Source organism: Oryctolagus cuniculus, chromosome 6 (assembly GCF_051225735.1).
Source record: "Oryctolagus cuniculus isolate XC-2025 breed Fujian yellow rabbit chromosome 6, ASM5122573v1, whole genome shotgun sequence".
In the NCBI taxonomy this organism is placed as follows: domain Eukaryota; kingdom Metazoa; phylum Chordata; class Mammalia; order Lagomorpha; family Leporidae; genus Oryctolagus; species Oryctolagus cuniculus.
In genome coordinates this window covers 45401488-45413985 of record NC_142872.1, presented here as the reverse complement: position 1 = coordinate 45413985, position 12498 = coordinate 45401488, and the positions used below count along the sequence as shown (strand labels likewise).

Genomic DNA, 12498 nt, shown 5'->3' with positions numbered 1-12498 from the left:
GGCACTGCCTTCCTGTGAAAGCCACTTGCTGGGGAACTGTTGTGATGTCTCAGAGCACTGACTTGTCCTTGCTGGGCCGCACCCTTGGTGCTGTGGGGCAAAGAGCCCAGGAGAGGCTCTAAGCTGGCTCTGGCACTGTGTCGAGGGTGACCTTGACCCTCATCCATCTGGCTATCGCTCATGGTTACTAATACAAAAACTCTACAAACACACAAGCTCTTTATCTCTTGTCAGGCTTGTGAAGAACATATCCTGGTAAGCTTAAAACCATTGCATTAGTAAAATGCCATTTTGTTAGTAAGAAAAAGAAAACCTGTCTGGAGGGGCAGGTTTCTTTCCCTATCTCCTCATCTCATCCTTTTCTTGGAGGGAGTCTCTAGTGGTCGATTATTTTTGCTGCCCAGCATCCAGTTCTCTTCCTGCAATGCACTGTACCCTTCTTTCACTTTCAGGACATGAGGTTGGGGCAGATGATCCAGGCCTATGCTTTTTCAACCTTTTGGTGCAGTGACTGTCCAGGAACGAGTCAAGTTGAGCCTTTGAGGATGCATGAACCCCTGAACCTGTGCGAGAATAGCCAAGAGTTGTTCTAGATGTGTGCATGTGAATGCTGTAGGTGTGCAAGAGGGGTCCTCATGGAATCTGAGAAAGTAGCCAGCATTAGACAATCGCGTGCCTATTTCAGCTAGAATCTAGGTCCTCGGTAACTTCACTGGGGCCAGTGAATCAAACCATGATGGAATCTGGATTTTTCAATATTTTCAGCCACTCAATACATTTTATAGAGTTTAAGCTGCTTGCCACTGGGCTTTCTGTTATTTTCAGCATAAATAAATCATTGGGTCTTTGTTGAGACAGTTTACTGGCAAACACACACGCTAATATCCTGGTAAGAACACCCAGAGTCTTACTGTGAGAGAGAGTCAGTAGCAAAGGAGAAATGTATTTGTCTTTGTAAACGTTCTGAAGGCCCTGAGATTTCCTTCCAGGTATGTTCAGGATCTCATGGTCTGAAACACCCTTTACCTTGTGGGGAGGACAAAGGTGTCGAAAGTAACACACCACAAATGAGAGGATCGAGACCACAAAAATAAAATTATTTCCATCTGATGTAGTGTCTACAAACTGACAGAGACTTAATAGGGAATACAAAAATTGTTTTGTACCTTGTCTTGGATGCCTGTGTGTTCATGATGGTCACAGTTGTCTGCAGCTTTTTCTGATAATATACCCTTGGGACATACTGACATTAACAAGGAATGAAACATTTGTGAACATTTGGAGGCCTGTAGAAAAACAGTGGACCTGTTATGTTGAAAGTGGTTATCTCATGGTACTGGCATTATAATCTTTGTTTTATTGCATTTTTTCATATATTTCAGAATGTTCTACAGTATCTGTTACTTACATGATGAATTTTTAAAAATACTGTAGAAACACACCAGGTGATAAGTGCTTTTAAAGGGAAGTAACAAAACTCACTGCAATCTTGAAGTCAGAAGCTCTCTCAGAGTTGCTTAACTTAACCTCTTACCCTTGATAACTAACCTCAGCATTTCCCTCTATAAAATTCTGGGTCTGCTAGTCCATGTAGAATACTGATATATTGTACTTTAACTAATAATGGATTATCAACTCCAATCAAGTACATATACCTCAGTGATCATTGTGGTTACTCCCCAGTACCCACTCTACTGCCCTTCTCCATCACATAGCATAGATTCCAACTGGACTGAGCTTTCCCAGGTAGTCTCATTTATGTCAACCATGTTTTTCTGTCTCCTGACCAAGGTAAAATTCTTTACCTTTGACCTGATGAATTTTGTCAAGTGGTCCCTTAATTATCTATTATTGTGCAGTTCTAATTAGGCATAATTCTCATATTTTCATTCAGAGCATGGAGGCTATATTTAAGGAGTCTGAGATTTCCTCCACTTTTCTTGATGCCTAAAGGGTGGAAAAAAATTAACCTCTACCAAATATCCTTTTAAGTAATTAAAGCCAACATGTAACAAGTGGCCATTCAAAAATTTTGTGATTCAAGTTTCTAAACATAGTTCAGAAGCTAATTAATCATAATAGAAAAGACTTTGTCAGAAACATCCATACTTTCCTTTTTTAAAAAAACTTTTATTTATTTATTTTCATTTTATTTGAAAGGCCGAGAGAGAGAGAGAGAGAGAGAGAGAGAGATCTACCATCTCCTGGTTCATTACTCAAATGTCTGCAATAGCTGGAGCTGGACTAGGCCAAATCCAGGATCCCAGATCTCTGGATGGCATGGACTAAAGTATTTGAGCCACGGTCTGCTGTCTCTCAGGGTGCATATTCTCAGGAAGCTGGATTAGAAGTGAAGTAGCCAGAATTTGAACCAGGCGTTCTGATACGGTTTGCAGCAACCCCAAGTTTAACCTCTGCACCAAACGTCTGCCCTCAAAGGCTCCTTTCAAAAAGAAAACTCCCACTATGTGTAATTAAAAAACTGTAGACTTTGGTGGATCTTTCAGGATCACCTTTACAAAAAATTGAAGCAGGAAGAGTTCATATGAAAGGGAATTAAAGCTTTGCTATTTTCTCCCAGTGTTTTCCTCCACTGGGATTTTTGTAGGTGTAATAAAGGATGAGGATATTCTATGTGAGCTAAAATATAAAGAATTTAAGATTATAATGTTAAGTTTAAAAAGAAAGTTGCAAGTTGGTCAACCTTGACCTCTGAACATGTGGGGCAATAGGACTATTATGATGAAATATGAAGCACAGGTTACAGCTCTGAGTATTTTTGCCAAAAATTTAAACCTGAAAAGTTAAACCTAAACCTCGAGTGACAAATTTCATTTGCAGGAAATACAAAGAAAAGAATAACAAGGCCAATGACACCACAAGAACAGACAAACCCAGGATGTAGAACATTCCACAGGACAGCTGGTTTGTGTGAGCATAACCACCTGTGGCTGGTGGGTGGCGGGAAGACTGGCTTAGATTAAAAGAGACTCTAGAGACACAACAAATGCCATGTGTGGAGCTTGTTTGGGTCTGGATTTAAACAAACCAATTGAAAAAGGATAATCTGGGCAATTTGATTATGGGCTGCAATATGAGGTGTTGTGAGGGCATCTTTATTAACTCTGTTATGTGATACTGGTATTATGCAGCAGAATTCCACTTTTAAAAAAGAAGATGCACACTAAAGTTTCTAAGACTGAAATAACCTGTCTGGGGTTTTTAAAAAACACATCAGCAAATACAATAGCAAAATAAAACACAAGGTACAAAAAGTGTATGTGGTATACTATTTTGTCTAATAAAAGAGTTAATACAAATACATATTTCACTTTCTTATTTTTGTATTAGGAGTAGACACAAGAGACTTATGAAAACAGAAGCCTCAAGGGCAGGTGGGAGAAATAGGGAGGGGTGAGAGCAGGGCTTCTTAATATTAGCTTTTTATATTGCTCTGTTTTTTTTAGTCATTTGAGCATATTACCTGCTATGCTTTGGAGGTGGTTTGTCTTCCAAAGATTCATGTGTTGGGAGCTTGATATCAGTGTGGAAATATTCAGAGGAGTGGGAACTTTAAAAGGTGAGGCCAAGTAGTAACTGATTAGGCCATAGAAAGCGTTGCCCTTGGAAGGGATGAAGCTAGTTCTCCTGGGATCCAGAGTTTGTTTTCCAGAGGGGGTTATTTGGAGAAATCCTGGCCTCTCCCACACTCTGGTTTCCCGTCTCACCATGGGATCTCTCTCTCTCTCTATCTCGCACATGTTTTCACTGTGATGCCATCTGCCATTGGAAACTCATCAGAGGCTAAATCAATGGGGCTGTCTTTCAAGCTCTGAAACTGTAAACAAAGCAAACTTCTTTGTTAGGTACCAACTCCTAGGTATTTCATTAAAGCAATAGAAAAAGGGACTAATACAGAGAATTGATACCAAGGTGTAAGATTGTTACTACAACTGTTCCAGAAAATGTGCGAGTGGGTTTGGAACTGGTTAATGAGCAGAGGGTGGAAGAGTTTGGGGGAACAAGATAGAAAATGCTATAGATAGAGCATTATGGATGATTCTGCTGAGAGCTCAGGAGATGAGGACAAGGAAGCTACTCTCACGTAGAAATGAGGGTCCATTGGAAATTGGTAAAGGTCATCCTTCTTACATCATTGCCAAGAACTTGACAGAACTGTGTCCACATGCTTGAGCTTTATGGGAAGCTAAATTTAACAATGATGAACTAGTTTATCTGGTGGAGGAATTTCTTTCTTTCTTTTTTTTTTTTTTTTTTGAAGATTTCTTTATTTGAAAGTCAGAGTTACAGAGAGAAGAGAGGCAGAGAGAAAAAGAGAGAGAGAGAGAGAGAGGTCTTCCATCCAATGGTTCATTCCCCAATTGGCAGCAACGGCCGGAGCTGTGCTGATCCGAAGCCAGGAGCCAGGAGCTTCTTCTGGGTCTCCCACACGGGTGCAGGGGCCCAAGGATTTGGGCCATCTTCTATTGCTTTCCCAGGCCTTAGCAGAGAGCTGGATCGGAAGTGGAGCAGCCCGGTCTCGAACCAGCGCCCATATGGAATGCCTGCGCTTCAGGCCAGGGCGTTAACCCGCTACGCCACAGCGCCGGCCCCATGGAGGAATTTCTAAACAGCAAATCATCCAGGCAGTGGCAATGGTAACATGGGTGCTTTTAATCAGATGCACAGTGAGACTTGAGATCAAAAGGAAACAGAACAGAAAGACTTGGGAAATTTGCAGGCAGGTCTGTGATGAGGGAAAAGGAAAAGGGTTAATGGATATGGCTGAGTGACCTGTTGCTGAAGAGAATAGTGCAGATAGGAAGGACTCGGTTGCTTTGCATCAGGACAGTGAGAGAGAGGCTCAGGGAGCATCTTGGGAATCTGTGAGATTGCCTTTCCCATCACAGACCGTGAAAGCTCTCGGAGCAGGATAATTTTACGAAAGTGCCCTGAGTGTCCTGCTCAGGCTTGCTGCCCCGGCTGCCTTGGGATTTACCTCTCTTCTTTTGATTGAAGTGCTCTGGGCTTTGGATATGTGATATAACAGGCCCAGGTGCCACTTAATTCAGGTGGCAGAACTTTGTGCTGTCTGTGTTGTGCTGGTTGAAGACAGAATCCAAGAGTTGTAGGGAGATGGCATTTTCTACCACAATTCCAAAGCCACCATGGGAAGCCAGGCAGAAACTGGCTCCAGGGACAGCATCCCTGCGAGATTCCCCACTGGGAGAGTGCCTTCGGGAAGCTCTGGGAGCAGAGCAACAGCAGACACGACAGCAAGGCAGAGCCATCAGCACCGGGCCGTGTCCGCCTCTTGCAAGCACCAGTCACAGAGGAGCTGTGTGGCCTCCAACCTGCAAAGCCACAGAAGCAGGGCTGCCTGAGGCCTTGGGGGCCACCCCACTGCTGCAGTCTGTACAGGATGCCAGACCTGGGACTTTCATATTCAATGTCTACCTTGCTGGGTTTTGGTCTTGCTCTGTGCTGATTCCTCCTTTCTAGTTACCTGTATTTTCCTCTTGGAATACGAATGTGTATCTTATCTGTGGGCTGCCATTGTATCTTAGAAATAGATAACTTGTTTTTCAATTATATAGGAACTCATAGCTGAAAGAGTTTTCCTTGACTGTCAGAGGAGATTTAAAAATTGGACTTTCGAGTGGTGCTGGAACAAGTTTCGACTTTGGGACTGTTGACACAGAAAGAATGCCTTTTGTATTGTGGAGACATGTGCTGTGAGGCCCAGGGATGAGTGCTATGATTTGGTCGTAGTTTGTCTGCCAAAAATTCTTCTTCTAGAAGCATAGTCTCCAGGTGGTGATGTAGTTTGTGAGCCTAGTAGGAGTTGATTAGGCCAGAGGGGACATCACTCCTAGAATGGGTGAAGATAATTCTCATGGGTCTCAGAGTTAGTTCTCAAGAGAGGCTGGTTATAAAGAAGGGAGGCCTGAACTCTTTCCTTCCTTAGTCTTCCTGCCCTACCATGAGGTCTCTCCCTCTCATGTAGACTTCCTTCCCTATGGTGTTATCCATGGTGAGATCATCACCAGAGTCAAGCTAATGCTAGTGCAATGCCCTTGAACAAGGAGCTAAATAAACCTCTTTTTTATTTTATTATTTATTTTACTTGAAAGTCACAGTTACACACACAGAGAGAAGAGAGGCGGAGGGAGAGAGAGAGAGAGACAGACAGAGAGACAGACAGACAGACATGTCTGCCATCTGCTGGTTCACTCCCCAGATGGCCACAACAGCCGGAGCTGTGCAGATCCGAAGCCAGGAGCCAGGAGCTTCTCCCAGGTCTCCCACATGGGTGCAGAGGCCCAAGGCCTTGAGTCATCTTCTACTGCATTCCCAGGCCATAGCAGAGAGCTGGATTGGAAGTGGAGCCACCGGGTCTTGAACCAGTGTCCATTCGGGATGCTGACACTGCAGGGCAGCTTTACCCACTATGCCACAGCGTGGCCCCTAAACCTCTCTGTGAGTTTTTCAGGTGCAGGCATTTTGTTACAATAACGGAAAGTGGGCTAGTACATTACCTGCACAATTTTCTTTTTCTTTTTCTTTTTTTATGGTTTAATTTTTTTTAACTTTTATTTAACGAATATAAATTTCCAAAGTACAGCTTATGGATTAACCTACACAATTTTCAAAAACATGTAAGAAATAGAAATTAACCATCCCTCCCCCACCACACACACAGAAAAAAGAAAGGATTAGAGCAGATCTCTAGGCTCCTTCATATCTACAAGTTAAGGATCAGGAAATCATTAATGTGTTAGAATGCAGCTCTCAGCAGCAATTCCAGAGATGCACAGACAAGAGAGTCATAAAGCCAGAACAAACATAGAAACTGAGGACTGATGCTCTCAAGACCCCTGCCCAAGGCCGTGCAGCTCGTAAATGTCAACCCAACCCCTGTTTAATCCACACTACCTCATACTTCAATATGGGCATGTGATGGTTGTTATTAGTTATGTGAGCAGACAAATTGAGGACAAAATTAAGTTTTGCAACAGTTTATAGTCAGAAAATTTGGAGCTTGGGGACTTGCATTCTATAAAATGGGGCAATTAACTAAGACCTCTTGAATACCTGCCATTCTATGACACTATAAAAGTATGCACTTGGAGCAAGTTCCATATTCATAGTAAATGCATTTAATAGCATAAAGGTGACTGACAAGGAAACTCAGCAAACCCAGACATTGAGAAAGGCCACAGGATTTTCCGAAGCCACTGTCTGTGGACTCACTTCCTTTTGTCAAGAAGCTTTGGCTCTTAAGGTATCCAGATAAAAGTCACCCTCCTTGAGTTAGAAATTTTACCTCAGTATAATGGATACATGGCTGGAAATCAGCGTTTTCTGAATTTCATACCTGAAACCTTCCAGGATGGGGGAAAATGGCCACCTGTGTGCATGAGAGGAAGATGGACATTGAGGTCCCCCCAGCTGCATCCAGGGCAGAGGGAAAGAAGCAGTGCAGAAGGAATACATCTTTCTTTAGATGGAAAGTTTGAGGGTGTAAATGTCAAAGTCAGAAAATGAGAGCTGAGAGGTGTCCATCTTCACCTAACACAATATCCCCATATTATACATGTTATAAATGAGGAACACAGATCTTGCAAGGTTATAGAACACAACCTTACCTGTGTTATCAGGCTCATGACTGGGTGTAGACGGTCAATAAATGTAGGGATGAGGTGCATAGCGGTCATTGCTGCACTTTCGGGCTCCTGGTCCAGGGTCTGGCAGCAAGCAGGTGCTTCCTAGACATTAGCCCACAATCTGCCTGGTGGACTGGCTTGACTGGATCGATGCATGAATGATACAGTCATACTCTGTGTTACCCCTTAGGCGGGTGGGCTGGTCCATTTCAGGCCTATTTCATCTGAGATTTTAGAAGGCTCTTTCTACTTGCCCTCACTAATACATTTCTTCCCCTCCAGTACTGCTTCCTCTTTGTAGACATCTGAGAATAAATATCAGAGTGCATACAGGATGTGTGTGGTGTGGCGTGACATAAAACTGGGGCTTCCCTTTTTTGTGACAGTAGACGTGGCAGCATCAGTACAGGAATCATTGGTGTGCTTGTGGTGATCCTCAAGGGTGACTACTGCTCATACGATTGTGGAGTGGAGACACAGGCAGAGGAAGCACTCAGTTCAAACAGTGCCTAACTAGAGCCATCCTTTGGTGTTTCTTCTGCAGAACCCATGTTTTCACATCTTTGCTTTGACTGTGCCTTGCTGCTGCTGCTGCTGCTACCTACAAGTAAGTATGGGTGTGGATATTTACAACGGGAGAATGGTGTTGTATGGAGTGCACGAGAGAGGGATATAAGCATGGCCATAGAAACACTGTTTGTGATAACAAAAGTTTTAAAGCAGCATAAATATCTGTAAGTGGTAGAGTGAGGAAATACATGTGATATACGTATGATGGGGCAATGAAGTTGACAAAACTTAATGGTATAGAATGTCTCCAAGTCGTATTGTTACTGAAAGAAGCAAAGGACAGACTGATGTTTGTTTTAGGTTTCTGAGTGTGTGTGTGCATGTGTATGTGTGTGTGTGTGTATTTACATCACAGGGGAGCAGGAATATGTGGACGTTTCCTAATGTGTAGGTTCCAGGAAGAGCAGCTGGGAAATAGGAAAGAGGTGGGAGAGGGGATCACCCTTTTTATGCTACTTGAATGGTTTCCTGCATATAGATGTATACATGTTATACTTTTAAAGAAATTGATTTTAAAATTCCAGGCAACTTGTGAGTGGTTTCAAATGTATAAGCTTATTTGGGCAAATGTTTTTACCTGGTGCTTTAAAGAAAAAAGTAAGAGAGAGGGGCGGCTGTTGAGGGATAGTGGGTTAAGCCGTTGCTTGGGATTCCCAAGTATTAGAGTGCCAGTTCGAGTCCTGGATACTCTGCTTTCAAATCCAGCTCCTTGCTCATGTACCTGGGAGGCAGTAATGATGGCCCAAGAACTTGGACCTCCACCACTCATGTAGGAGACCTGGATGGAGTTCCTGGCAGCTTCAGCCTGGGCTGACCTGGCTATTGGAGCCATGTGGAAAGTGAACCAGTGTATGGAAGATCTCTCTCTCCACCCCCCATCTCTCTCTCTCTCTCTCTCTCTCTCTTATTCTGCCTTTGAAGTAAGTAAGTAAATAAACAGGTTTTTAAAATAAGAGAGCAATTTATGTTAGTGAAAGCACCGTTGGTTGATGAACAGACAAGCCCAGACAGGTGGGCCTTTTTCCTGGCTAACAATGACCCACTGTCTGATTTTCTTTTTCCATAGCCTTGTCCTCTCATGTTCACAGAGCGAGCTCCTAGGACACAGTTCTCTCCTAGGACAATGGTTCTGAAAATGATATTTCATGACCAGCCATATCAGCAACACCTGGGAGCTGTTAGAAATGCAAGTTCTCAGGCTCCACCCTAGACCAACTGGGTAGATGCGGAATCTGCATCTTAACAAGGCTCCCCAGTGCTTCTGATCTCTTGCAGATCATTGCCACAATTAGTCATCCTCCAAACTCACCAGTGGCAGTGGTTTCATCTTCATTCTGTAAAGCATTACCTGCCATTTCCCCGAGATGGGCCCACTTCACACGTTGCAAGGGACTTAATTTCTTTCCCTCTCCCTTCAGGGTCTTTGGAGTTGACAAACATATTCGAGGTGGGTCAGAACGCCCTTCTGCCCTGCAGATACACTCCAGCCTCCTCAGGGGATCTCGTGCCTGTGTGCTGGGGCAGGGGGGTCTGCCCTGTGTTTCAATGCCACGACATGGTGCTCGGCATTGGTGAGAGGAGTGTGAACTATCGGAAGTCCAGCCGATACCACCTAAAGGGAGATTTCCGCAAAGGAGACGTGTCCCTGCTCATAGAGAATGTGACCCCAGCAGACAGCGGAACCTACTGCTGCCGAATACAGTACCCAGGCCCAATGAATGATGGCAAATTAACCCTGGAGTTGGTCATCATACCAGGTGAGTGGGACTTTGCAGCCTTCTTTATGCATAAGATTTACCTATGGATCCTATTAAATATACTGATTATTTTCACCTCTGGCCTCTTTAATTATGGCCCTGGGGGTTGGCTTTCAAGACTGAATATTTGACAGGGCCCACCAGGGATGCCCAGTGCTGTTTCATACCTTGCATCCGTTTTGCTGCTCACAGCCAAGATCTATGGAAGAAAGGCCTATACCTATGGTTCAGAACCCCAATTCTTCTATGGAATCACATGTAGAGTGTTTTTTTAAACAACTGCAGATGCCCGGGCCCCACCCTCAATCCAGAGAAATCAGCTTCTCTGCAGGCTGAGTCTGAGAATTAGTGTTATACAAAGTCTGTGCCAGACGCCACCTGGATTGTGAACCACTGGATTGTGCATGTGGGTGGGGGAGTGCATGTGATTGTATGTTTCAAGATTTACAGAGTACCTATTTTGTGCCCAGGTAAGGCAAAATTCAAATTCTGGTGTACCTCTTCCAAGCCATGTAATCTTGGGCAAGTATTTAAACTCTGTTCTCCTCCTTATAAAATATAAAATAAAATTTACCATTGAAGCCACCAGAAAGATTTTGAGATAATTTGTATTCAGGTGTTTTAGCGTAGCCAGGTGTGTGGTTGTTAGTTCTGTTAACAAGGAAACTGTAATAGTGAGGACTGCATCTCACCTCTGCCAAACAGTGGAAATGAGTGACGCCCGCTAGGTGAAGGTGTCTGGGTAGGTTTGGGAGTTGAGGATATGTTTCTCTTTATTTGTTGTCTTCCCTGGTTTTCCTGCCTCTCCTTTAATTCCCTGAAACAAGCTCTGTGCTCTCAGAGGAAGCCTCACCTTTATGTTGGCTTCTGTCATTAGCCAAGGTCACCCCTGCTCCGACTGCACAGACAGACCGGACTGCAGCCTTTCCGAGGATGCTCACCACCAAGGAACAAGGCTCAGGTAATAACGCACGGGACATGGGAGGAAGCTTTTAGCTGGTTTCTCAGTTCAGAGGGTTCTAAACATAGGAAAGGGTTGGGAAAACAGTCTAGGAGTCCAAATGTGAATGTTCTCTGTACCTGAGGTATGGCATAGTGTTTGAGGGGAGGGAGATGGTGGAGACGCACCTGTGTTGGGGAAAAGGCTCCGTGGGTTAGCATTCAGAGTTAGCCAGCCATGTGACCTGGGCCAAGGTCTTTCACTTCTCTGGAATACAGCTTCCTCTTCTGTCTAAGGAGTGGGTTCAGAGAGTTTTAAATTTCATGCCCCAGTAAAATTCCCCACTTCCCAAGAAAAAGTTTTGGTAATCTACATGTTTTGCCAAATAAGGGAAAAACAAGTCTTCTTTTCATGAAGCCATCCTTGTGCTAAAATGGACACTCTTTTAGTCATTATTTATGTTTTAACTTAAAACTAAATCAAAAAGCCGGCGCCACAGCTCACTTGGCTAATCCTCCACCTGTGGCGCCGGTACTCCGGGTTCTAGTCCCTGTTGGGGCGCCGGATTCTGTCCCGGTTGCTCCTCTTCCAGGCCAGCTCTCTGCTGTGGCCCAGGAGTGCAGTGGAGAATGGCCCAATTCCTTGGGCTCTGCACCCGCATGGGAGACCAGGAGGCACCTGGCTCCTGGCTTCGGATCGGCGCAGCATGCTGGCCATAGTGGGCACTTGGGGGGTGAACCAACGGAAAAGGAAGACCTTTCTGTCTCTCTCACTGTCTAACTCTGCTTGTCAAAAAAAAAAAAAAAAAAAAAAAAAACAAAACAAAAAAAACCCTAAATTAAAAAACAAGTCTTTTTCTTAAATATTAAATACATTTGATTTAGTGAAAAAACTGCTAACATTGCCGTTATCAATGTCTCATTTTCTCCTGGACTGGTGATGTTTTATCATGGATTGGCCCTAGTCTGTGTCTGGAGACTAATATGAGTATTTTTTTCTATATTTTCTTTTCCCCCAAAAGATTTATTTTAATTATTTGAATGGCAGAGTTACAGAGAGAGGGACACACACACACACATACATATTCAGAGAGAGAGAGATCTTACATTTGCTGGTTTACTCCCCAAATGGTCACAACAGCCAGGGTAGGGGCAGACCAAAGCCAGAAGTCAGGGGCTTCTTCCGGGTCTCCCACATGGATGCAGGGGACCAAGCATTTGGGTTGTCTTTGGCTGGTTTCCCAGGCACCTTAGCAGGGAGCAGGATCAGAAATGGAGCAGCCATTACTCGAACCATTGCTCATATGGGATGCTGGCATCTCAGGCAGTAGCTTTAACCATTATGCCACAATGCTGTCTCCAAAATGACAGTATTTTAGGAAGTTCTTGGAAAGTAGAATTAAAAGATATATTTATTTTGGTGCAAAAAATTTTGAAATCCACACATGGATTTCTCACAATACACATTTTCATGAACTTTTTGATTCTCACTTCTTCTAACTGGGATAAAGCTCATCAGCTTTTTTGCATTCCCACCTTAGAAGGAGCAGCTGAGTGCTTCATGT

The 12498-nt window shown here is 43.8% G+C and overlaps 1 protein-coding gene across 4 annotated transcripts in view; it reads left to right on the top strand.

The window, feature by feature from the left end:
• Nucleotides 1-12498, top strand: part of HAVCR2 (hepatitis A virus cellular receptor 2) — a 47532-nt gene that overhangs the window by 14063 nt on the left and 20971 nt on the right. For 3 of the 4 annotated variants that reach the window (XM_089336165.1, XM_008255320.5, XM_089336166.1), the window contains 3 exons: nucleotides 8212-8274; nucleotides 9656-9994; nucleotides 10872-10955. In XM_089336165.1, coding sequence (XP_089192291.1) covers nucleotides 8217-8274; nucleotides 9656-9994; nucleotides 10872-10955 — 481 coding nt within the window. In that variant the 5' untranslated portion in view covers nucleotides 8212-8216. Of the gene's footprint in view, nucleotides 1-8211; nucleotides 8275-9655; nucleotides 9995-10029; nucleotides 10737-10871; nucleotides 10956-12498 lie in introns of those variants that run through there. The other variant, XM_089336167.1, reaches the window with a different exon arrangement.